General features: G+C 39.1%; 2 protein-coding genes across 4 annotated transcripts; both read left to right on the top strand.

Moving 5' to 3' along the window:
- The first annotated feature begins 623 nt into the window (after positions 1-623).
- On the top strand, positions 624-1,904 carry LOC141906302 (uncharacterized). Its single transcript, XM_074795550.1, has one exon. The coding sequence runs from the start codon at positions 624-626 to the stop codon at positions 1,677-1,679; it is 1,056 nt and encodes a 351-aa protein (XP_074651651.1). The 3' UTR covers positions 1,680-1,904.
- A 9,897-nt stretch (positions 1,905-11,801) lies between these two features.
- LOC141905528 (uncharacterized) lies at positions 11,802-27,294 on the top strand. Of its 3 annotated transcripts, none has more exons than XM_074794410.1 (23): positions 11,802-11,972; positions 13,092-13,233; positions 13,995-14,081; positions 14,176-14,286; positions 14,864-15,083; positions 15,636-15,719; positions 15,845-16,000; positions 16,149-16,201; positions 16,334-16,509; positions 16,788-16,923; positions 17,803-17,961; positions 18,703-18,845; positions 19,245-19,458; positions 19,907-19,991; positions 20,337-21,371; positions 21,599-21,687; positions 21,776-21,838; positions 22,324-22,641; positions 23,189-23,291; positions 23,402-23,509; positions 23,895-23,965; positions 24,561-24,725; positions 25,496-27,294. In XM_074794410.1, exons 2-23 carry the CDS (start codon positions 13,132-13,134, stop codon positions 25,592-25,594), a joined length of 3,777 nt encoding a protein of 1,258 aa, XP_074650511.1. In that variant the 5' UTR covers positions 11,802-11,972; positions 13,092-13,131; the 3' UTR covers positions 25,595-27,294. The 3 variants fall into 3 exon arrangements, with proteins under 3 accessions (XP_074650511.1, XP_074650512.1, XP_074650510.1); XM_074794411.1 differs by having other exon boundaries at positions 14,864-15,089; positions 23,189-23,300; XM_074794409.1 differs by having other exon boundaries at positions 11,803-11,972; positions 23,189-23,300.
- The last annotated feature ends 233 nt before the right edge of the window (positions 27,295-27,527 follow it).

The raw sequence follows: 27,527 nt of genomic DNA, 5'->3' as shown, positions 1-27,527 counted from the left end.
GAAAAAAAAACTGCTAGAAAGTAACAACTTTTTGAGATATCAAATGCGACGGGGTGACCATTTCCGGGGAGGATTATGTCCTATTCATTTGCATTTACGCGTAAGAGGCTCTAGGATATTATAGATATCTTTATGGTATCGCAGCCTCAAACCAAATACAATTCGTGCTACCGAAAATAAATACTGGGATATGTCACGTTGACAAGCCAACCATGTTTTAGAAAAACAACTGAGCATCTTTAATGCGAATTTGCGATGCATGGTTTCTTAGAAGCGATGTGCGTGTTGAATTTTTGCGTAGACCTTGTTGCGTTCAAAATCGTATCATATCGTTTAATTCCCTAAGCGCCTTATTCACCCTTTGATTTGTAGGAGAACGTTCGTATCCATACAAAAGATTAATCAGGCGTCGATTTGGTAATTCATCGTCGTGATACATATAGCTTATAGTATTAGCAGACGATATAGTGTCTGTGTTCTGTTTTGTGCGGAAACTTATCATCATCACTCAAAAGATTCTTTGCGCGCTCCAAGACACCAGACTTATTGCAGGATCGTCTTACTCGTAATTACGGCGTAGTAATTACGTACGTCTGGTACGATCGATCATTGTTAGTCTAAAAATGACGCCTGCGATTAACTACAGTGTATCATCATCACCGACCCCTGCATCTCCGACTCACAGCCCCGTCGGAGCCGGTTACATCCACTTTTTGAACTCGTACGCGGCCATATTTGTAGTGGTTCTCGGTGTGATCGGAAACTGTTTAAGTATCACTGTACTGTTAGCTGTGAAATCATTACGTACGACTAGTACCGGAATGTTGCTGACAATATTATCATTTGCCGACACCGGCGCGTTACTTATAGGATTGTTACCCATTTGGATAAAAGCCGTGTTCAATGTTAGTTTATACGAAGTAAGCGTCGTAGTTTGTAAATTTCGATATGTTTTCATGTATTTCAGTTTGCAATATTCATCCAGCGTACTGGTGTTAATCGCTATCGAACGATTTGTGTCGGTTTACAATCCTGCAAAAGCTAAAGGTTGGTTTTCGTTGAAAAGAACTGGAATTATTGTCGCGAGTCTCGGATTATTTTTATTACTTTTGAACAGCCATCCGTTTGTATCTGTGGATATCGTACTCTTAACCGGCGAACCGTGGTGTTACGCTCGCGAACACTTTCGTCACTTTATCAATGAAGTCTGGGTGTGGATCGACCTCTTAATCTACTCGCTTATCCCGTGGGTTGTGCTTAGCGTGTGCAATGTCGCGATTGTATTTCGCGTTCGCCAAATAAACAGAAGAGTTACGGCAAACAGCATCCTCTCGGGATCGTCTGCGAGCCGTCGCTCCAAACTCACGAGTATGACGGTCATGTTGCTCGTTGTAAACACGTCTTTTTTAATAACGACGATGCCTTTCGCTATTTATGTACTTTGCAAGGTTGAGCATTTGTCACGAATTCGCCAAGAACTAATCTACGAAAGTTTGTACCTGTTGTCATATACTAATAACGCTATCAATTTTTTGCTGTACGTCATTAGCGGAGCGAAGTTCAGAGCGGCCATTTTGGAACTTTTTCGGATAAGTTTTTCCAATTTCGTTTCCAATCCCCAGAGTATTGTAACTGCCAATACAGGGTTTACTTTGACTCGTGTTAATTCAATGAAATGACACCAACGTAAAGGAAAATGACGTGTTTGCATTTGCAACAGTTTTTTTGACTTGATCTAGTATTATTTGCAAAATATATCATTGAATGTTTTGAACAGTCCTGGAGCGATGCAGATTCTGTAACATACTACGAAAAGCAATTGTATAGACATCATTAGGAGGTTTCGACCCGTTGCAAATTAAATTTAATGTTTCGTAAAACGCGTCATTTGAATAAATATTTCTATCAGTAATTTTCCTTGCGAAATACGTTCGTAAATTGAATGTAATATACTCTAAATAATTTGTTCGTTATTGATTCTATTTCTCTGATCTATTCAGTGTTGTTAGAATAAACTTTATAATGAAATAAACCATCCATTCAACCCAAATATAAGTATGGTGAGTGAATACAATTTAGGAAAAGCGTAATTTGTTAGAAGAAATAAGCAGCCTCATATACGGAAGCGATTGTCGCGAGACAACGCAACAACTCGTCATAGTATGTCGACATAGCACGGTTTATCGGTTTAGACGACATATTACGTTTTGTCGACCATGGGTGGAGATAGTGCAAGAAACAGCACACACTTATCGGTTAAGTACTGGCCATCTGTAATCGAGAACCGCTACATCAACATTTCTGAGATGAGATCGTCACAATACTGGATGCATTCAATCGGTTTACCGGTTCTAGTCATCGGTGGATCCATTTTCAATTCAGTCACGATAATTCTCATGCAGTCGAAAAACCTTCGACGAAACACGTTCTCCGTTTACCTCACTGCATTAGCCGTTACCGACTCGGTAGTTTTGTTCCATTTCTTTTTATTTTGGGTGAATTCCATTTCACTAGAAACTGGTGGTTCACTCGCGGTGAAGATAGAATCAATACCAACTTGTTTGATATTCGAAATTATACCAACAACCGGTCAGACTTTATCCGCTTGGTTCATGACAACTATCGCATCAGAACGATTCGTTTGCGTCTTTTTTCCTTTTATGGTTCGGCGTGTTTGCACTATCAAAAATTCGCGAATTATGGTTACAGGAATGTCCATATTTATGATTGTTGTGATAACTTTATTGGAGACATCTGTACCAATCTTCTACATACAGGGCAGGGGATGTACTTACCCATCTTATATGAAGATTTATGTACAATTGTTTTATAGTTCCCTCTCGGCTTACATTCCGTCTATCGGAATTATCATTCTTAACTGTGCCATATCGGCAAAGACCTGTCAGCTCCTTAGAATCGACCTTGATTCTAACACATCCGGAGAACGAAGGTCACGCAGTAGTAAGGTGACTGTAATGATGTTTATTTTGACCACGTCATTCCTGGCCCTAACCTTACCGCATTGGTTGATACAGATTCCACCGAGTAACACGAATGGCTACACGATGAAAATTTTGGATGAAATTTTCGCAGTTTTATACATAAGTAATTATTCTATCAATTTCTTCCTGTATATCGCTACAGGAAGTGAGATCCGTAAAGAAATTCTACGTCTTTTCATTCGTTTGAAATAACTCTCCGATTATGGGCAAAATCAAAGTTGAGCGTTTGTCACGAATTCACCAAGAACTTATCTACGAAAGTTTGTACCTATTGTCATATACTAATAACGCTATTAATTTTTTGCTGTACGTCATTAGTCAAGCGAAGTTCAAAGCGGCCATTTTGGAACTTTTTCGGATAAGCTTTTCCAATTTCGTTTCCAATCCCCAGAGTATTGTAACTGCCAATACAGGGTTTACTTTGACTCGTGTTAATTCAATGAAATGACAACAACGTAAAGGAAAATGACGTGTTTGCCTTTGCAACAGTTTTTCGAACTTGATCTAGTATTATTTGCAAAATGTATCATCTAATGTTTTGAACAGTTCTGGAGCGATGCAGATTCTGTAACATACTACGAAAAGCAATTGTATAGACATCATTAGGAGGTTTCGACCCGTTGCAAATTAAATTGAATGTTTCGTAAAACGCATCATTTGAATGAACATTTCCATCAGTAATTTCCTTCCGAAATACGTTCGTAAATTGAATGTAATATACTATATAATTTGTTCAATGTTGATTCTATTTCTGAGCTTTATTCAGTGTTATTAGAATAAACTTTATAATGAAATAAACCATCCATTCAACTCAAATATATGGGAGTGAATTCAATTTAGGAACAGCTCATTCTGTCAGAAGAAATAAGCAGCCTCAGAATCAATTGTCATGGGTGGAGATAGTGAAATAAACAGCACACACTTATTGGTTACTTACTGGCCAGCCGTAATCGAGAACCGCTACATCAACATTTCTGAGATGAGATCGTCACAATACTGGATGCATTTAGTCGGTTTACCTGTTCTAGTCATCGGCGGATTCGTGTTTAATTCATTAACGATAATTCTCATGCAGTCGAAAAACCTCCGACGAAACACGTTCTCCGTTTACCTGACTACATTAGCCGTTACCGACTCGGTTGTGTTGTTACCACATTTTCTGTTTTGGATAAATTTTATTTCCCTTCAAACTGGTGGTTCTCTCGTGGTGAAGATAGAATCAACAGCTATTTGTTTGATAGCAACTATTTTACCAACAACCGGTCAGACTTTATCCGCTTGGTTCATGACAACTATCGCTTCTGAACGATTCATTTGCGTCTTTTTTCCTTTCATGGTTCGACGTGTTTGTACTATCAAAAATTCTCGGATCATGGCTACAGGAATGTCTTTGTTTATAATTGTTCTGGTTACTTTATTCGAGTCATTTACTCCAATCTACTACATACAGGGCAGGGGATGTATTTACCCATCTTATATGAAGATTTATGTAAAACTATTTTACAGTTCCCTATCGGTTTACGTTCCGTCTATCGGAATTATCATTCTTAACTGTGCCATATCGGCAAAGACCTGTCAGCTCCTTAGAATCGACCTTGATTCTAACACATCCGGAAGACGAAGGTCACGCAGTAGTAAGGTGACTGTAATGATGTTTATTTTGACCACGTCATTCTTGGCCCTAACCTTACCGCATTGGTTGATACAGATTGCACCGAGTAACACGGATGGCTACACGATCAAAATTCTGGATGAAATTTTCGCGGTTTTTTACATAAGTAATTACTCGATCAATTTCTTCCTGTATATCGCTACAGGAAGTGAGATCCGTAAAGAGATTCTACGGCTTTTCATTCGTTTGAAATAGCTCTCTGATTGCGGGGAAAAATAAACGTTATTTCATTTAATTCAGTGGGAAAATTCGATGCACCACCGTTAATAAAACATATTATCCTTTTCATCCGCTGACTACAGCACAACGTGTGTAGTTTCAATAATACAGGAATTAGCATCTTTAGATTAGGATAACTAGATTACCTAAGTCACTGCACCTTAAATCATAAGAGCTAAAATTCAACGGTTCCAATATTTTCAATCTCTTTAAATTTACTTTCTAGAATATTGAGTACACTTATTAACCACATTCAGGCCAACCAATTGCGTAACGATTTTGTTACTGATCTAATGATGATCTTCATTAGGCCTAAATACATCCCGTTGCTCTGTACTATTGTTGGCATCGAGGGTTAAAATGTCTAAAACAAGCGATATTACGAAATATATAGAACCTTTGTTTTCTGCATCATGAAATCACCCATGAAGTCTCACTCAATATCACAATATGATATCACATGATAAGACCGAAACAATGGACAAACAAAAAACGAGCCTACGTTTAAATTCGTATACTACTACTTATCGTATACTCATAACGCTATCAATTTTTTGCTGTACGTCATTAGCGGAGCGAATTTCCGAGCGGCCATTTTGGAACTTTTTCGGATAAGCTTTTTCCAATTTCGTTTCCAATCCACAGAGTATAGTAACTGCCAATACAGGGTTTACTTTGACTCGTGTTAATTCGATAAAATGACGACAACGTAAATGAAAATGACGTGTTTGCCTTTGCAACAGTTTTTCGAACTTGATCTAGAATTATTTGCGAAATGTTTCGTATTCAAAAACAGTTCTGAAGCAATGCAGATTCTGCAACATACAACGAAAAACCTTCTATATAGAAATCATTAAGTTTCGACAATTGCAGTTAAATTGAATTATGTGTTTCGTAAAAGCCTCATTTGAATGAATATTTCCATCAATAATTTTCATTCAGAAATAGATTCGCGAATTTAATGTAATATGTTTTATAATTTGTTCCTTGTCGATTCTATTTCTCCACTTTATTCAGTGTTCATAAATCATTTACAATGGAAAAAAACTTGCATTCACCCAACGCAACAATTCGTCCTAATAATGCCGACACATCACAACATATCGCGTCCAGTCGACTGATCATGTCAACAAATCGTCATATTTGACATTTTTCGTTTTTCGTTTCCATGGGCGGAGATTATGAAAATAACAGCTCGGACTTATCAGTTCCGTACTTGCCAGCCGTTATTGAGAATCGCTACATCAACGTGGCTGAGATGAGAATGTCACAATACTGGATGCATTTAGTCGGTTTACCGGTTCTAGTCATCGGCGGATTCGTGTTTAATTCATTAACGATAATTCTCATGCAGTCGAAAAACCTTCGACGAAACACTTTCTCCGTTTACCTGACTACATTAGCCGTTACCGACTCGGTAGTGTTGTTTCCATATTTTCTATTTTGGGTGAATTTCGTTTCCCTACAAACCGGAGGTTCGCTCATAGTGAAGATAGAATCAACAGCCTCCTGTTTGATAGCAGGTATCGTACCAACAACCGGACAATCTTTATCCGCTTGGTTCATGACAACTATCGCTTCTGAACGATTCATTTGCGTTTTTTTTCCTTTCATGGTTCGGCGTGTTTGTACTATCAAAAATTCTCGGATCATGGTTACAGGAATGTCTTTGTTTATGATTGTTCTGGTTACTTTATTCGAGTCATTTATACCAATCTACTACATACAGGACAGGGGATGTATTTACCCATCTTATATGAAGATTTATGTAAAACTATTTTACAGTTCCCTATCGGTTTACATTCCATCTATCGGAATTATCATTCTTAACTGTGCCATATCGGCAAAGACCTGTCAGCTCCTTAGAATCGACATTGATTCTAACACATCCGGAGAACGAAGGTCACGCAGTAGTAAGGTGACTGTAATGATGTTTATTTTGACCACGTCATTCTTGGCTCTATCCTTACCGCATTGGTTGATACAGATTGCACCGAGTAACACGGATGGCTACACTTTGAAAATTTTGGATGAAATTTTCGCGGTTTTTTATATAAGTAATTACTCGATCAATTTCTTCCTGTATATCGCTACAGGAAGTGAGATCCGTAAAGAAATTATACGACTTTTCATTTGTTTGAAATAACTCTCGGATTACGGGGCAAAATAAAATGTAATTTCATCCACTTCAGTGGGAAAATCCATGCACAACCGTTAATAAAACAGATTATCCTTTTTATCCGCTGACTGGAAGTGATAAGGGGTCTCGAGTTGTCGCGTTCCAACACAACAAATCGCCATGATTATGTCGACATATCACGATATATGGAGCCATATCGAGACATATGGTGAAGTTTTGATGAAAAATTTCGCTTTGTCGCCCATTTTCCATACACTAGTTGATAAGCTATAATTCACAGGTTCCGACATTTTCAAGCTCTTTGAATTTACCTTCTGCCACTTGTGATACACTTGTTTAACCGCATTCATTTTGTTACTGATCTTATAATGATCTTCACGTAAACATGCAATAAATACGGATTCTTCGTTTTCTGCATCATGAAATCGCCGATGAAGTCTCACTCTATCGTACAAGATCACCGAAACACTAAATAAATAAAAAACAAGATAAATTCCTAAACCATGAAAAATTCTAAGTTTAATTCAATTTGATATTCATTCTGTTTGTCGTTTTATTTGATGAATAATTTTGGACTAGAAAATCAACATGAATTGTTCAGATGTTATCCTTTTCCAACATAACTGGCCGATACATAACAATCGAAAATACTGACGAAATTGATATTATATCATAATAAAATGGCCGAACAGAGAAGATCCTTTTAGTAACGAATAAAATCACATTGGAGACCGAGGATCTAGATTGAAAATGTTTTAGTTCCACGACGTTTCTTGACGAACTGATCACTTTCCAGCAGAATATGTTTATTGTGCTGGACATGTGAAATGGGTAGTCAAATAACAGTGGCAATATGAACCTCCAGAGGCGGATAACAGGAGAAGACCTTTTGCTGAATTATATTTTGTATCGACTTACTGCTGTCGGTTATAGACATATATATCTGTTTACTGTACGGCTTAGCTTTCTATTTTGAATAAAACATTACAAGGAAATAGCAAATGTATTCGGTTTCTTGTTGGACATAGAAATCCTTGCATGATCATGGAAACAAATGAATAGTTCCATTCCATGTGTTATGGTGAGAGAACTCGATAGCCACACTACGCATGACAAACGAATCCCATCATTTCTAATCAAATGATACCAAACGTTGGCTATATAACCTGTCGGTGGATCTGAAATCAACCAGGTACGTATTTATCATAGTTTATCCAAATCTCGATGTTTAGATTGGGCAGAAATCAAAATTTACCTCCACAAGTCGCTTATCGGTTCAGGCTGGTTGGAAGAAGCGGTGCTGAAACAGAAATACGTAAATTCGACCGATCATCCAACTATAATCTGCACATACTTCGATTTCTCATATCAGACGCAAGCCTCTGTTTCGTTCCCGGCAGGTGTGGTTGGTCTGTAAAGGACACCTTATTAAAATCAAATCAAAATTAATTAATCGCTCAAATGAAGTAAAGGGGAAATTCCCTACTTCAACACTCAAAAGATACTGTTATCTTGATCACTGACTAGATGAGACCATTTCTTAGGGATCTGTAACAAAAACGGTGCAAGAGCTAAGACTAATCGTCTATAAGTAGAATATAAGTTGGTCCGGGGGCTTTCAACTATATCGCATTTAAATAATGACTCAGATTTATAGGAATATAACATCTTTTGAAAAGGCTTAGTATATTAGTTGGAGTAATCCGACTTTTTCAGCAGGTAGAATTACAGGAAAATATAGAATTCAGAAGTCAGATAGCGGTTTATCTTGGATGAGTTACTTGGCAATCGCGATGCCATCAGGTTCGAATCCCTGACGGGGGAAGGTGTATGTACCAGCAATTAATCAATTAATGTCTTTATGTGTAACGCTAGGAATTGAAATCCGCAAAGAAATACCGCGATGTCGTCTGATTTTAGTTACTTTTTCACGCGAATCTGTCGAATAACCAGTATTCAAAAACTGAAAGTTTTAAAAACTTTTGCTACTAAAATGACACAAAATTTTTGCTTGGTATCATCATCTTGAAATGTGTATCTATAACGGTTTTCTATATTAAGCGTATCTGACCAAGTTGCAGTTTAAAGTCAAAGTTCTGACGTGTTGCGCTGAATAGAATTCTCGAGTGTTTACTCGTTTTTTTTCCTATCAAAATGTAGCAACTGTGACACTTTGTTAAGTGTTTCCTGTTTGAATAAAAGATGATGAATAGAATGGACGAATCGCAGACGGAAATCCTGTACCAAGTTTTAATAATTCATTGTTTGTAGCAACACCCGATAACCGGCAATATATTCTGCCCGATTCCGCTTGTTTCGACGACTTTATGTGTAAAAAGGGAATCGCGTTATCTGCCATAAACTGCTCAGTTTTCAGAATAAAGAACATGTAATGTTGACTGTCGACAAGAGAATATCAGACGGAGAACCCGATGTTAATTTCTAATTCATACGCGGAGAAAAATGAAACTAGCTCAGTGTTTCCGAAGCAATGCGCACCACGTCGAGGTCCGATATACCCGATTTCCGCGGTCACAAAACAGCTGTCAAATGTCAAAACGACACGCACCTGTTTATTCACCTCACGCCACACTTGTCTGCACCGGGATATTTCGAAGGCGTAAAAAATTACACGGTATTCTCATCTCAGATTCATTGCTACAGCGGTGACTCCCTATAATGGTACTAAGTATGGCAATTCCGCTGTCCTCTTATGGCCGCGTTACGGTCCCGTTGGGACTGCTGGATGGATCAATCACTAAGAAAAATTCCCTTATAGTCTCATGAGAGAAAAATACAAGAAACCTATTTGCCCATCGGTTATCTCGATGCCAGACGCATAGCGAATTAAATTCTACACACGAAGACCATCAGTACTCACCTGTGGCGTTTGAAGCCGGTTAGCGGTGTGGACGCGGTCACGTTAGAGAGCACCCTGCGAACACACGGTTACTGAAGTCGGCGACCAGGAACTCACGACGAGAATACGTTATTTCAATTTCAAATTGCGAATATCGCTTTATTTCAGGTATATCGGCAAGTCGAAACTGAACATCTAATCCGTTCAAAGGCTAAACCCGAACCTTTTCTTTTTCTGCTCTCCAAAATAATTTTTTGACAAAAGTACTAAGTGACACATTACACAGACAAATATACAAAGAGTGATAATGTCCGAAAGATGATTATAGGTGATGAAACTTCTCAAACAATACGAGCTGACTGACACTTAGTATACTCCTTAAAAGCATAGCCTGCTTATAGTGACATCAATGAATGACTTAAGTCAATATCCGTATTCGATATTTTCATAGGATATACAATTAACTCATAAAAAAGACTTTACAATTCAGGCTGCATCATACCAACAATAAACAGTCGAAGGGCTTAGTGAATCTGGAGGTTCGCGAGGGCCTTGTTTAGTGGGTTGGGAACTGTTTAAGGCGAAAAGCGCAATCGAAGCCTTGGGGAGTTATAGAATTTTGGTCGGTGGGGGTCGTTACATGGAATTTGAGTTGAAATACGTGCATAAGCTGTCCTAAAAGTACAATCAATGAAAAATCGGTGTCTGTACTGTGTTCGAGTTGGAAGATCATCTATCCATAGATCTTAACATGCGAAACATCGCTTTCGCCAACGCCAGGTCATAAAAATTAATCGAACTAACATTGCTCGATACCAGGGCGTAGTTTGGTATGTACTAAAGTTTTCATTCCGTCTGATTCGGTGTTATTTGATTGTTGAAAAAAAATATAGAAAAATTCCGTACATTTGACCTAAATCTTAGCTACGAAATTTTATGAATAGACACATCTCACGAGGTTCTCTTGGAGAAACAAGTGATATCTGCTCTTAGCATTCACTCTACTCTGTCGGAGGCTAGCGTATGATGCGGATTGAAGTTACTCGCGGCTAATTGCGAATTTTAATGTTTGGTAGATTGTCCAGCCCGTATATAGGCCGCAAAAATTGTAAACAATAGTTAACTTCCATTAGATTTTAATGCTGAAGGTGACAACTTCGAGTTTATGTAGTGGTATTTCAATGTCAACCGATTCGATGTTAGTGTGATTATTAAAAAAAAAAGACCAATAAGAAATTCTGTATAATGAACTTTACTTTTTTTTCACCATTATGAAGGTAGTGCAAATCTTTTCACTTTTTCTCAGTTACTAGAATTCCTTTTCCTTCATTCAGGAGTTTTTTCTTAGAAAATATTCGTCTTTAGTTTTGATTTAATTCCGATAGATGGTGTTAGCTGTTATCAAATGCATTGTATTGTAAAGCATTGTTGGCCTCAAGTAACTTGAATGAATTGTATGTTATCTCCATTATTATTCTATCCTGTGCATTTTTGTTTCTTGTTTTAAGTTTCGTAAATTACATTTTTTATAGTATAAAATCTTGTAACCTCTGTAAATGCTGGTTAGCCGAGAGAAATAAACTATTTTATTCTTTTCCTGTAAGGGATGTGTAGAAAATACCATAATACATGCATAAAAGGTTAGATAAAAAATGACGAGCACGCGCCATTGATTCGTGGGTCCCGGATTCAGTGAATTTGAGAACGCTTGGTTTAGATATCATGCACAGGGAGGCGAGCAATCGCAGCTGAAAATGCCTCCGGCCACTGTTCACATATTGTGGAATACTCCGATATAAACCAAACAACCGGTATCATTCTTTGTCCGCCCGCAGAATGTTCGGGAAATTCCGGAAAAGTTCATTAATATCAAAAACACTAGAACCAAAAATTTGTATTTTTCTTGAATTCGGCTATTGTTATCAACAAAAGTGCTGATATACATTTCGTAAACAAAGGCGATCGGAATCCGTGATCGACGACGACGTCATCTCCGTAGATTTCCGTAGATTTCCGATAGCGCGAATTCTCCGTGCGTCACGTGACATTCTGGCTGCTTTCATGAGCGCAGTTTTCCAGGTAAGAAGTAAAATATAAAGGAAATTTCAGAAAATACGTAAAGTATACCGATGACCACGGTACATTCGTCGTATTCGTAAAATTGCCGTCGACGGCTGGATTGTGGTGGATTTGATCTAGAGAGCGTGTCTCTGGTTACAGCGCGGTCATCGTGTGAATTTACTCCGCACTTTGTTGTGTGGTTTGTACTGCGTGCCGTGTGTGGTGTTGGAATGAATGAAAAAAGCATGTGCCCTCTTGTCTTTTATTCTCGTTTATTGTAGAATATTTTCGATTTATTCAATGCATTTAGAATCGAACCTGTACTTAAATGTTGGACGAATGTTGATCTGGCTGTTTGACTGACATTGTCTGGAGAGTCCGAGTAGTCAGATTTCAAATCAACAAATGACAATATAATTTGAATGAAAAATAGCCATACTTAGTGACAAGGTGTGTGGTAGTCTGAATACTTAATGGTATACCTATGGTTTACTCGAAACCGGAAAGACAGCTATTAAAAATGGCTATATACTGCAGGCCCGCAATAAAATAAGGGTATAATATCTTATTATCCGTTCAACACGTTTCAGTGACAGGGTGTATAACAGCGTTCCTACTAGCTCAGCTAGCCGGAATATTCTCTTTGGCTCAGCAGTAGAGCGTCTGCCTTGTACGCCAGGCATCGAGAGTTCGAACCTCGGGGAGGACAGATATTTCTTCCCGTGACAATCGTACTACTAAAATAATGTTCCACTTTTGTTTTTGATCTCGAAGTGAAACCTATATATACTTTACGCCCCACAGATAAGTCTACGTGTAGCCTATAATGTATGGAATGTGTTCGTTGATCATATCAACGCTTAGTGGTGGCCATATCTCGGCATCAAAATTATGAAGGTTTACCAGAACCCCATTGAGTTCCAATCTACCAAATTAGAAACAAACCCACCTGCGTATGAATTTCTCCCGCTACAGGCCTGTACTCTGCATTAGGGGGATATGCTTTTCTTCTACCCTGCGTGCAGCGCACGGTTTCTACTATTTATTCTAACTCTGAAAAAATGCTAATGATTTGATACTTGGTAAACCTATATGATTTCAAAGCTTAACTGATTATGTCCGTTTTATCGTTTTCAGATTTTTGTAAATAGTCCCTTTTGTATATAGTGAATTCAGAATGAGTGCTAAAAGCACCCAGCGTGCTAACACAAGGGAGAAGCCGAAACCACAACAACAGACACAAGTACCCAATAAAGATGTTTCAAATACAAAGCTTAAAGTGAGTAATTCGTAGGCAAGTTGCGCAATCAAGGCTTAGATTTAAGGCAATCCTAGTTCTATAGCCAATTGATCATAAATACCTGTCTTTGGATTTAAGACCACTCATACTTCAGTCATGACTGCAACTGAGTCCAGGGGCTGGTTGTATAGTCATGGTTTAGACTTAAGACCTGTCTAGGACCAACTAAGTTCTATTGCCGAACTAACAACTTGAGACCAGTCTTAAGATTTAAAACCACTTTTGGACTTGGACAGCTGGCAGGGTCTTAACTTTTTGAAGAGCCACATTAAGTGCTATGGTATTTATTATTTGAGTGTTATAAGGCTGCAAGTGACCTTTCTGCTAAGGCGCCAGTGTTGCTAGTTAAGAGTTAGGGACACTATTTGGGAACCTGAAATTGCAGCCATTAGTTAAAACCGGTTACCATCAACCAGCAATCCTTCTCATAGATAGAGAGTAGACATTCGCCTTAGTTAGACATCTATGTGGGTTCAGGCAAATGGCTGTAGTTTATTATGTCTTTGCTATCTGATGCTGCGAAGTGTATAGCAGTAGTGTGTAGGTTGTATGAGGGGGGGTTCAGTCATTACAATAACAGCTGTGTTAACCTAGTCAACTTAAGGACAGGAGATTGTTAAATGTTGGCAATGATTATTAAAAAGAAACCGTTGTATTTTGAAGAATCATCCCCTGGATTTTATTATGTATTGTCACTGATGATGATCTGGATTTTGAATCTTGTAATTGTTTGTTAACAGGCTACGGCAGAGCAGATGCGTATTGCACAGATTATATCAGACAAAACAGATCACACGGAAGATTTGAAGCTCAAAATTATAAAGCAGGTTTGTACCCGCATATTCAAGGATAGATTAGAAAATCGCATCAGAGGTAAACGCCTTTTTATCGTATCATCATCGATTTGTCATTTTCATCCAGGTTCAAGAAATGACTCACAAAAGTCAAGATGAAGTCGTCATCGTATTGCACGACTGTGACTTCGATATGAATAAAGCGATTAACATGTTGTTGGAAGGAGCTACAGATCAGGTAAAAATCGATCACATAGAGAATTTTGATAATTTTGCTTTTGTTTAGTGGTAACATTAATGGCAGCAGGTTGTTATCACTCTTCGGTACCATTCATCTTAACTAAGTAGGCCTATTGTCAAACTCTCAATGGCTGTAGCACAGATTCTTACTGATCGGGGAAAATTGCGAAATTCCAGACTTATTTTCTCACTCATTACTTGAAAATTAGGCATATAAGTCTTGAGAAATTTGAATTTTTTGTGTCTTATGTTTCTCGCTGGTGAGAAAGGCACGAGGAACCTCAAGAAACAGTCCTCCGCTTAAGCTACCTCTAAATTCTATCAGAAAGTGTTCAGTCAAGGGTCCTGGAAATATCAGGGGAATCATGGAATCACTAATCTGTAAGAACCGTGTGTTAGTAATGCTACTAATTTTATCAAGATTAGTTTAATTTATTTGGAAAATAGTACTCATCTGATTCGTTCAGGATTCAGTGAAATGCTGATAACACCTGCAGTAAAGCATTTCTTTGTATCGTTGTATTGTTTTGATATCTGATGGATTTTCATACGAGTTTTTGCGTGTTGTTTTCCAGGGCGAATGGCACGAAACTGGCAAGAAAAAGAAACGCGTGCAGCAAGCGTCCGTAAACAATCACACTCCCGACGTATCTGAATCGAAACCCGAACACAAGTCGGAGAAACGTGAGAAGAGCTCGGACAGAGACGCATCTGGATTCAAAGAAAGATCTGAAAGTTCATCGCGCGGACGACGCAACGATGCCATTCCTAGATTCCAACGCGGAGGCAAAACTTGTAAGTGCCGTTTGATTTCATGCCGTGTTCAATCTATAAAACCCTTTGGATTGTTCATCATCGATGATCAGTTTTTGAAAAAAAAAACATAGATATAACACAGCGGCTACTAGCCAGGGAAAAGTCTGGGAATTTTATTTTCTTTCGTAAGTCAAAGAATGGTCAGGAATTTTGTTTTTAAAAAAAATCTTCGAGTCATAGAAATTTGTTGGTGAGACTACGCATATAATCGGTCAGTTTCCGTGTATGTTCTTCGTAGTTTGGCAGTGTTAATTGATTATCAGGAAATAGTTAGGGAAAAAGCATATCAAATTAAATTGGCCACCTTGAGAATAGCTAACACTTTAAGGCTTTAACTTACTATCAATTTAAAATTGCTTGTGAGGAAAAGTTGTGATGGCATGCGACAAATGAATCGCATGTGTCTATTTCGGGGGCGTGGCTATAAGCTGCCTATCAATACCAGCATGAATGAATGTGACTGATGATATCCTCATTTGGTGTTTCTTGGCCTTATGAAATGTCATGATTGATTAAATAACTGGTTTATAGGGAGAGGTAAAGAAAATGAAGAGAATGACAGAAATCGCACGGACAGTAATGATCGAGGTCGTGGCAGAGGCAGAGGTGGTCGAGGTAACGATAATTCGGAAAGAAAAATGAAGATAGTTCATATCTCTCAAAATGAAAACGCCGGATGAGTTTAAAATAATCGGTTTGCGTCTTTCTAATCGTTTTTGTGTCTTGGCCGTTTTTTCAAGGCGGTCGTGGTCGAGGACGCGGTGGAGGTCGCGGAAACCGAGGTTCCGGGGGCGACCGAGGAGGCAGTAATAGAGGAGACGGAAATAACGTCACTTTCGACAACGGACCACAGATCGACACTTGGACCAACGATCAAGCCGTACAGAAGAAAAATGGTAAGCTGGAAAATTTACATTTACGGATGTTGATAATCATGGATTAAGCTATTCAAATTGGCCAACGCATGTGCAGTTTGGCTTTCTTAGTTTTACAGTTGTTAAGTGCGTGCTTCTAGATAATATTCGTTATGTGTTTTTCTCGTAGATTGGATGGGGTCTGGTATAGAAGATTGGGACAATGACACCTGGACTGGGAATGTAAGTATTCGAAATAAGTCTTAGTCATGAATAGAATTACCGACATGAATTCCATTTCGTCACGTGTTATTATAATATACAGAATTACCACCGTCTATTACGTCATGTGTTTGATATTTCTGTGAATTTCAGCTCAATGAAACTAAAGTGTTCACTGCTACCAACATCGGAAACAATCCGGATTCTAGTCCGATCCAGGACACGAATACGTTGAACTCGATGACGAATAACAGCTTGTCGAACAGTCTGACGAGTTCGCTGACGGCTAATCTTGAACCATTCAATCAAACCAACTCCATCACACAGAGGTATGTTTGATAAGCAAATTGAGCCAGGGCCCGGTTTCACGAAAAACGGTTAAGTTTTAATTGTTGTCCTCATTGGTTACATGAAATAAGAGGCAGTACAATAAGTAGGCAATTACACCTAAGATTTGAGTTAAACTTTTTTGTGAAACTGGGCCCAGGACTTAGAAACAGCTCTTCAGCCTGCGGTATTATGAAACTAATGTTTAGAAATTTTCGGTTCTAAATCCTATCGTGTCTTTGAACTAGAGTTACTCAGTATTTCGTCGTCGTGATTTCAGCCTGGATTTAGGTCCTATACTACAACCGAAAGCGCCCGGATCTGGTCTAGAAAATGACTTGAGCAACAGTCAAACTTCCGATTCTCTGAGTCGATACACCAAACAAGCTACCGAATCTATTAAGAGTATCGTCGGGGTAAGCGAATTCATCTAGCGCTTCGTTATTTTATCCCATAAACTTAGCTAACACATCTGTCACCGTGGTTTGTTCAGTTATACGCATGGGACATATCAAAATCGCTGTAATTGAGATTATACTGTCCCGAGAATACCTTTATTTCTTGGCATTCAATTTGCAGTGTACAAAATAAGAATACGATGATGATCATTAAAAGTCTTTAAGCATATTTGGGATAGCTAATTTATTTCCTGTGAACTTAACTAGCATATCTGCGACCGTAGTTTGTTCAGTTATACGCATGGGACATATTAAAATCGCTGTAATTGAGATTAAACTGTCCCGAGAATATCATTTTTTCTCGGCTCTCGATTTGCAATGTACAAGATAAAAATGATAGTCATTAGAAAAGTCATTTAGCATGGTAGGGAATGCTAACTAATTTCCCATGAACTTAACTAGCATATCTGTAACCATAGTTTGTTAAGTTATACGCATGGGATATATTAAGAATCGCTGCGATTTCGATTTTCTTGTCAAAGAGTATATTTTAGATTCTTGGCTCCTGAGTTGCAGTGTACATTAAATAAAATGGCCTTGAAGCTCTAACAGGACACTTACTTAAAAATCGGGGGAGATTATTTTCTTCAAAAAGTCAGGAAATTTGTATTAAAAAAAAAAAGAAAAAGAAAATCGTGGAAAATTCATAGGAATTTGTTAAGATAGTTAGATCGTGCATATAATCCAACAGTTTCCATGTTTTATGTATTGGACTGAGTTGATCGATTGGATTGGGTAAAGTCAGGAAAACAGCAAATCTAAGAAGATAGTGTCCTCTCGGTCTAAGCATTTTATTGTTGATAGCTATTCTTAGGAAGTAATTTGATCGTTTTTCAGATTGGTAACAGTTCATCGCTGGCGGTCACACAGCCTAATGTCGGTGGTTTGCTGCCTACATCAATGTCAGCTGGACAACAACCAATATCAGTATCTCAGAGTCCGGTAGCATCTCAACGACCCAAACCACAGCGATCGAAGCTTCCTCCACCTTCCAAAGTGAGTCTCAAAATGTTTGTTAATTCATTATGAATTGCTTAACATCCGTAATAAATCCGCGGCGCGGTTCAACCTGTGTGATTCTTGAAAGATCATTCGGTCTTAAAATTGATCCAACATCTGTGTAACATAGGGTTTATAGCAAGTCTCCAAAGTGCTTACTTATGAAGAAGATTAGTAAGGCAATTGTGCTTACTTATCGCAAAGATTTTAAAGAGTGCTTATGTGCCTTTTTGGCTTAGACAATCCTCGTCTTAAAGGATTAAAAAAAAATATCACCTAACTACGACTAGGCCCTATATGAACTGAGAAACCGGATCTGTGTTCGGTGAAGCTGTATCGAGGGATGCTTCAGAATATTGATTCTACGCATGAGCCATTACTCCAGTTCATAATCGATGTCATATTGCATACGTTTGAAGTTAATTGTGGTAACTTATAACCAGCGTTGTGGGTCGCAATAACTGTTGACCAGGGAGGGCTAAAGGCTGAGACAAGACCGTGAGCCTGAGAGAGTAACAAGTCCGAACACGTTGGTTTCTTGATGCTAACTGATGATATTTATTCTGTACTACACTAACACAAACTAAAAATAGGTTACAGTCACAGTTCTTGGCCATCCAGGGGTCAGTTACTATGGCCAGCATCTGGCATGGACTAGCTGTCTTACATGACAGCCCACCGAAATACCCTCAGAATTAACCACAACGTTCCTCACTTGGATCGATTTATATCTCGCAGATTCCCGCATCAGCTGTTGAAATGCCCGGTCACATGGCTACGAGCCACATGGATGTACAATTCGGCTTCGGTACCGATCAATCGACATTGAGTTTTGGTTCGGACACATCAACCGGCCTGACGTACAGCAATAACGCAATCAGGTTCGTATCTTATCTCATTACATATACTCCCTTGGCAATTACAGCGAAATAATGAAATGACTATCAGGGCAGACGACTGACTGCCCTTTGGACGGACCAATAATTTCCCAATTCAGTTCTATTCATATTCATGATATTAGCTACCGGTATTGTATTGTTCCAAATGCCAATAAAATATATGTTACGACCATCAAATAAGAAAAAGTTTTCTAGGGGAGCAACCCCAGACCCCTGTACTGAGCTACACACTTTCAGCGCTGTGGACTTCTCGAAGACATTCCACTGAGTCTAATCCTCTGGTCGTACAAATCCCAAATTGCTTCTACCCGCCGTGGGTATATGATATACATGTATACCAAACTGAACCAAACTTGCTATTTGGATGTTGTTTTATTTCAGTGCGCCTTCAGCTGTTATCGGTAATCACATGCCTGTGAGGGCAAAAACGCCAGAGCCTACAACAACCATGTCAGCATTACTAGCTAGTATTACGCCACCGAAATCGGCCATAGTTCCCGAACCAACCAATGCTAACTCGCGGTCAAGTGTGTTCTCCGGTTCTGCCACTTCAACTCCTACCAAAGACTACACGCAATCTCCTATTAAGACGGGGGTATGTCATGATTTATCGATCAGGGGCCGGTTGCTCAAAGGTTGGATAGGGTGGACCTGTGGATAGTTGCCATAGTGACAATAAAAAGTTCATTGTTACTATGGTATTCATCGGCCGCTTATCTTAAACCAACTTTGAGCAACTAGACTTTAAACAATCTGGATTTTGGCAGGCAGGCTGCGACGGACGTGACTACCATTACCATTTGAGAGCAGATACTACACTTAGGAAAGCTCATTTATTAGCAAAATGATTAAGATACTCTCAAAATCAGAATGATATGTAGTTTCAATGAAACCACTTTTTTCAATGTCAAATTGCAGTGAAAACTAGTACAAAGGGAGACACAAGTAGTTGGGTCTGGTGTAAATGAATCATTGGACATTATATCGATCATGTTTTGTATTCGATACTGATGGTTTAATTAATGTCCTTGTTGTTTTCACAGATCGCCGCTCCTGAGCCCATTCCATTCCCATCTCCAAATGACAGAAAAACTAGTCCAATGATGGTCTCTCAAAGACCACAATCAGGTAATAGATTGATGATATCTCGAATCATTCAACTGTCAGGGTGGCCACTGACCTGGAAAACCTGGTAAAGTCAGGGAACCAGAAAAATCTATAAAAAAAAGAAAGAAAGAAGAAATCTGGGAAAACTGGGAATTTGGATATGTTATTGACTACACATTTCTTAATAATCCATGTGATTCAAAGAAAAAATGGATTAATTGTGAAATTTTAAACCAAAAAAATTCCTCGAATTTTGTGTTATAACTTGGAAAAATCAGGAAATTTGTTAATTAGTGTTAAGTGGCCACTCTGACAATGTAATAGTTTTTGTGTGAATGCTTAGATTATGAGATTTGTTATTTATAGGTGACACTGCTACGTCGCTGGGTGCTTATTCGTCTAGTTACCCGACTTCTGGATACAAAAACTCGACGAACGCTACCACTACTTCCGGATTTACTCATTCTACGAATAGTCTGACATCGGCTCCATCTGGTGGACTACAACAACAACAACAACAACCGACGGGTGCGTACCCGAGTTCGCGGACGCCATACCAGTCCGGGTACCAGTCGTTTCAGAACCAGTCGTCTCTTTATCAGAACAATAGTCAATCGACGTACGGGGCACAAAATTCGTCATATCAGAGAGATTCCTCGTCATATTCGTCCAGTCAACCGGGTTCATATCAAGGGACGCAGAACCAATCGTACAATTCGTCGCAGTCGGCGTCGACCGGTGGCAGCTACGCCGTCAGTCAATCGTCGGCCGCCGCTGCGTACCAATCGGGACAGAGTTCATACAATACGACGGGTCAGTCGTCGACCGTTTACCCGTCGAATCAACAACCCGGCGTCTCGTCGGCGTCGTACGCCGGTAACCAGGCCGGCGGTAATACGGCGGCGGCATCGTACCCGCACGCGCCGAACGCCGGCGCGATGGGCAATTTCTCGAGTAGTAATCAATCTACGGCTTATTCCAGTGGACAGTCGAATAACGCGTATCAGTCGAGTCATTCGGTGAATTCGTACCCGGCGTCGTCGTCGGTGCCGAGCAATTCGAATTCGACGTATCCGTCGCGCGGCGGCGGCGACTCGTCGGGCCAGAGTCAAACTACCGGCGCCGCGTTCGGTTCGTACGGTCCGTCGTCGGCGATGAACGCCGCTAAACTCGGTGAGACTCTGTCAAAAATGGGCGTCAAGGACAACTCGTTGGATTCGACGCAGACGGCTAATTACGAACATTCGACGTCGTCGGTACCGAACGCGTCTGCCGGCGCCGTATCGACGCCGACTCCACCCAGTAACTCGTCAGCCGTTAATAACGCTAGCAATTTAGGTCTAACGACTTCGTCGGTGTCGCCTACGACCGCAACCAGTAAGATCTCAAATACCGCTACGAGTAAGTATCTTATCTATATCGCATTGTTCGTATTGTATTTCAACGGGGGTTGCCACTTTCCTGGGAGAACCGGGGAAGAGTCATGAAATTTTCTTTCTCCAAAAATAAAAGGCTGGGAATTTTGTGGAAATGGAAATGTTGAATGCGTAGATACTTTGTGAATACTCCCTTCTACCCCTTGTATTATTGGACATAGCTAGTCACAATTTGCTTTGATCTATTTCTAGCCAAGGCTCCTCCGAATTTACCGCCAGGGGTTCCGCTGACATTAGGACCGAACTTCATCATGGGACAACACGGAATGCCGCAATATTTTGTAAGTGGCGATTCGCAGGTCATTCGTAATTATGGTCACACGTTTCATCTTTTTCGCGAATTCCGAATTGATGTTTGCTTCGTTGCAGGGTCTCCAACAACCGATGTATAGTTATGAAGATCTTCAACTCTTACAGCAAAGACTGCCTCTGGTAAGTGAGCTGTCTGTCCACAAAAAACATTGCAAAACGCAATTATACAGCGAAGCCATTTTCTATCTACTGCAATCTCATATTTACCAACCTGAGTCAACAGTAGACGTGAGAATTAATTAGCATTGAATCCAATACACTGGAAATTTAGTTATACATATGGATGAGAAGCCTCCAATATCAAATCGCCCTGCAGCACCAGTTCAGACGTGACTATGATTTGAGAGTACATTGAGTAGTTTCCACTCTTTTGAAGATCTCAACCACTCTAAAAGAATATCAAAATACATTACTCTCAAAATCAGAATAATTTCTTGTTCAGTTCATTTTCGATGGAACTGCGATCTTTGATGTCAAATTGCTCTCGTTTATGTTGAAACTCGACTTCATTTCGAGATAACAGGTAGACCGGTCTGTCAGTTGAACATAATCGCCTGAAGAAGCGATAGTTAACGTAACGCACGTTTTTTCGACTATGTTTCCAGCCCGGTTATTACGAAACGAGTTCGTTGCCATTCCAACCGCCGACGTCTTTATCGACAAACCGGGACCAGACGAACATGAATAACACGGCTGGCGTGCAGTACTCGGGAACGGACGGCGGTAAGATGAGCCGTGTCGACGCGCAATCGCCCGTACAGGCGACGCAGCAGAATACACAGCAACAACAACAACCGACGCAATCAGCCGCTCATCAACAGACTTATATCAGTCCTGGAGCGTTACCTCCCGGTTACGGATATTACTATCCCGGCGGTATCATGCCTGGCAGTTTCCAATATACGACTCCGGCCATGTTCCCGGTAAGTTCAGTTTTATCTATGTTCAGGTAGAAATTTATATACTATAGTCCTTAACCATGTTTTGTTTGGGTTCTGTATGAAAGATTAACCTCTGATATTGTATTAATTGTGGGTAGCTGTTAATAAGCCTATTAGGCAGATAAAATAATACAATATCAATTCAGAAGAAATTGCGATTTTGCATATATTATTTACTCTAATCCGCACAATCAATTTGAGGTATCAGCAGAGTGGATTCAGTTCAGTCTGTATAGGTAAAGATGTGTATATACTACAGTCCTTAACCACATTGAGCCTGATATTGTGTGTATTGTGGGTATAGATAGGTCATTGTAAGTCGGACAAAATAATGCAATATTGATTCAAATGAAATCGTGAGTTTATTTGGAGACATTTACTGCGCCTGTCATGATCGCTTAGATTACTTGCTACTTATCATAGCGAATACCCGCCCAGAGACCGAGTAGATATCTACAATGATGCCACCCGTTGAGGTGATGGCGCGTGTAGTGTCGGAAATATTGAAGATTGTCGTTTTTCGTTTCAGGTGCCACAAACGAATGCTCCCCACGCCGCTAACACGTCTGCCACGAACGCGCAGTTCCAAAAACAGCCGACCACCGGTTACGGAACGCACGCGTATGGAAATGGTATAAAAAGTATAATAATTAATTCTCTCTCCGTTGAATTTGAAGTGAATTAACGCGCGACGCCTCTTGCTTTTTCGCTGGTAATTATTTCGAATGTATTCTGCTTGTAGCTGGTTACGACGATTTGGCTCAACCGCAAGACTTCAGCAAGACGGGATACAACTCCGTTCAGCATTCGCAGAATAAAGCCGGAGGGGTCGCCGGTGGTGCTATGAAAGGTAATTATATCTCGTAATCCTAATCCTGGTTATATCAATAGCTAGGCTTGAATTATACAATTCTAGATATCTTCTTGGGATTTGAAGTCCTCCATTGTCAGCATCACGCCACGTCAAGGTTTGGTATCCCGATTTGACTTCGATTTCAGTAGCAAATCATAAAAACACTGGAAAGAATTTAATGAGATAGTTTCTAATGGTGGTGAAATTTGAAACTTATTGTATCCCGTCGCGATAATTCCATTTCAATTACAAGTATCCAAAAAAATCTATCCCCTGGGTACTGAGATACTGAAAAGATTTAGCCCTGAATAAAGCAGACTCTTCTTATTACAACGTCTCTTGAATCAACAATTTTAAAATGAAACCCATTTTGGTTTTGTAGCTGTTGTCAGCACTGCCGCATCGGACATGTCTGGTACAGCTTATGGTAAAAGCCACACTCAGGTTGGACTGGTAAGTGATTGATCAGATTTTGATTACTATCTTAACCCATCAGAACTCGCGAATTTCACTATGTAGCGTCAATTACTCCTCGGAAAATTCAAGGGCAAATCCACATCCATCACGATCCTATCGATTTTCAAATTTGTGTTATTTTATTGTGAACGCACTATGCTGATAAAAGATTTGATGAGGTGGGCCGAAATCGTGACCTGCCCCCGAAATTCATCCAGACTTACTTGGAGAAAAGTCGGATCTGTCATACTCCGAATAGTTGAGAATTTCAAATACGAATGGATTGATTTTGGTACAGAGTTTTGACGTCTTTGATATCTAGTTTATCCGTATGGGTTTGAATCCCACTGTAACCACTTTTGTGTATAAGATGATAAAAAAATCGGGGTTGATTTGGGCGGCTTGAGGAGTGATAGGCAGGGCGGATATGGATAGCTTGAGGGCTAACAGATAAACAGCATTTCAAGTGAAGTGAACACAAGCATAGTTGACTTGAATATAAAATAGGTGCTAAGACTTGGTTTATTGCATCTCTAAAGCATTCTTCTACTTTCCTTCATAAAGTAAATTGATTTATGTTATTTTCGTTTAGTCGTTCGACAAGCAAGGTTTCCACGCCGGAACTCCGCCGCCGTTTAACCTAGCCGCGATGCAGAGTGGAACTCAAGGCGGACCGATGGCTCCGACTAACCCGTACGCCCAGTTCGTACCGATGATGACTCATCATTCTCAGCTAATGCATCATCAGCTTCAACAGGTTGGTTGACCATGATTTCCACGTGTCCATAAATCGAAATAAAAATGAATCGAAATTTTTAAAGAAATGATTTGTTCGATGAAATGATAATGTAGCTGCATTGTTGTGATTGTATTAGAACGTATGAGATAGTACCTTTTCATTGACATTCATCGAAATACTGGTATTTGTAATTTTATCCATGTAGAAGAATATGATTTGGCATAAGACTAAACCTGGAAATATTTACCTGAAACCGTGGTTTTAGGGAGGGGTAGCATTACTGTTATCACTTGTTGAATGAATAAACCCCTTATTTTTCGATAATGAGCAACCGTTTAAAAGTAATTGGTAGCGAATGTATTAATGGGTTTAAGAAAGAATTCATGAAGTTGCTCACAAACTGTACTTGGTATATACAGGGTTTATAGGGTCTTGCCGAGGTGCTTACTCAGGAAAAAATTCAGTAAGGCCCTTACAAAGAGCTTACTTTTCTCAAAAATTTCAAAATGTGCTGACTAACTTTTAATATCCCTAATTGTATTTTTTTTTTTTTTTTGATAATTATGTGTTATGCCAATATTCATGCCTTTGGGCTTCAAAAGATTTATATTGTGGATTAGAACGAAGGCCACAATCATAGTGTCACTTTCGCCATACAAAAGTGCTTAATTTTACTTTTAAAAAGCACATGAAATTGCTCAGTTTTGCCTCACTTTTAGTACTATGAGGCCTGATCGAGGGAGAATTTACATTGTTGAATGTTTAAATGAATGATTTTCATTCGACAGGATGCGTCGAGCGGTTCGAGTCGCGGTGCTCAGCAACAAACGGCGAGTCAAGTAAAACCGACTAACAAGAATTTCAGCACGGCTTACTGGAGCAATTAGGATACGACAAGAGATACAAAATGGCGGCCGTATCCTCGCGGAATTCGGCCGATGAAACGGAAGCTTTTTTACGACGACACCGTCGTCGTCGTCATCGTCGCATGCGATTTTAACTAAATAGATATTTATTGGGTATTATTGTGTCGAGTAAAAACGCTTTTTGTGGTTAAAGGTTCTCTCTCTATCTCTATTCGTGTGTGTGTGTGTGCGATTACGCGTGTGTTTTATGGTCACGTAACTGGAGTATATATAGTTCAAAAAAGAAAAAGAAAAACGAAGAAAGTTGTAGTGGATTTCGATTAAAAGAATGCGTAAAAACGCACGCGCGCCGTCATGCGAGGATTGATCAGAAGTTTAGGAGGAAGAAAAAAAAGAATTCTATCTATATTATAAATACGTTTAATATAGAGAGGTTTTGTGTAGATTTACTAGAATTGTACAGTTGTTTTTATTTTTTTTCGTCATCTCTGTTAAACAAAACATAAACTTATACTTGATTACTTCGAATACAGGCTCTGGCTGTGTATTATATCCGTATATATATTATATTGTGTACCTTTATATATTTAAAATCTATATTCGAACAAAAATAGCTGCGTACGTGTTGAATATTGTAATTTCTTTGCGCGTTTCGACGATGCTGACAAGTTGAGCATTGTTCTTCGGATCGGCTTTTTTCGCGCCCTTATATTAGTTATCATTATTACTGGATGTAGTTGTGAATTTTTATGTAGGTAAACGATAATCGCGTATTAATTACACGATTATTATAATTATTATTATTAGTAAGAAAAAAGGTAATTTCTCTCGTATGATGATTATAATAATTATTATTGATGAATAAAAATCGAATAACGAAATTTGTGTATATATATCGGATTTGTGTAAAACGGTGTAAAATAAAAAGGAAAACGAACACAAACGCTTTTAATTCGCCGTGAGTTCAAATATCGTCCGTTGTTTTAGCGTACGACAGTTTAAAGAGCGCCGTTCATCTTGTTATTCGGCATAATCGGGAATACTTCGAGATGGTTGTTGGGTTGGTAACGCGTGCGAGCCCGAGGAATAGTTTATACCGATATTTGAATTCATGGCTGTCCGTTCTGCTTAACTCGCTGGTTTATTGTACAGAACAGAAAAGAACATCAACTATTCTATGTTGTATTTAACGATACGGTGTCATTGCTCTTTCTACTCTCTCTCTTTATTCGCGATTTCCGTGCACTTTCTTTCTCTTTATTTTATAACGTCCCCAAATATTCGGGGGATTATGCTCCATCATTATTTTTAAGAATAAAAGAAAGGTAAATAGGCCAATCGTTCTGTTGATTTAGACGATATCGCTGCTACCCTGTTTGTCGGCGATATTTTACTCATGATACACTTCAGGATTTCAGGGCTTGAATTTCGCGCAGTTATTTATTTATATTCGAGTATTGAAATTGAAGTACGTGCATAGTAGTTATATTTTTAAATGATAAGGCTTTAATCATCCAATTAGTTAAATGGCTGAGGCTCAACTTTAATTTCTCGTTCTGAAAAACAAAAATGAATACAAACTGATTGATTGGTTTTTGGAAAATTTGTCTGGCAATACCAGTAGATGTCGTGTTTTACGATGAATTTGTTTGCATATTTTTTACCCCTGCTAATATGTAAAATTATGAAACAGTTTGTCAGTAACTGTAATAAAAAAAAAAGTAAGAATTAATTCAACAGTCGAGTGTTGGTTTGTTTTCATCATCGTATTCGTAAGGAAACGTGGGACTCTTGCTTGAGAAATAAGGAAAAAGGAGGGTATTCATTACTTTAAGGTACATGGCTTGATATTCACCCACGGGGCACATTAAACCCTGCCTTATTATTCATACATGGACAAGATGAAATCATTTTTCTGACTGCCTAACATATTTTCCTATCCTTAACTTCCACT

The sequence above is a fragment of the Tubulanus polymorphus genome, chromosome 5, assembly GCF_964204645.1.
Source record: "Tubulanus polymorphus chromosome 5, tnTubPoly1.2, whole genome shotgun sequence".
Lineage (NCBI taxonomy): Eukaryota > Metazoa > Nemertea > Palaeonemertea > Tubulaniformes > Tubulanidae > Tubulanus > Tubulanus polymorphus.
Note: the sequence above shows the minus strand (reverse complement) of the source record. Positions and strands in the feature narration are given on the sequence as shown.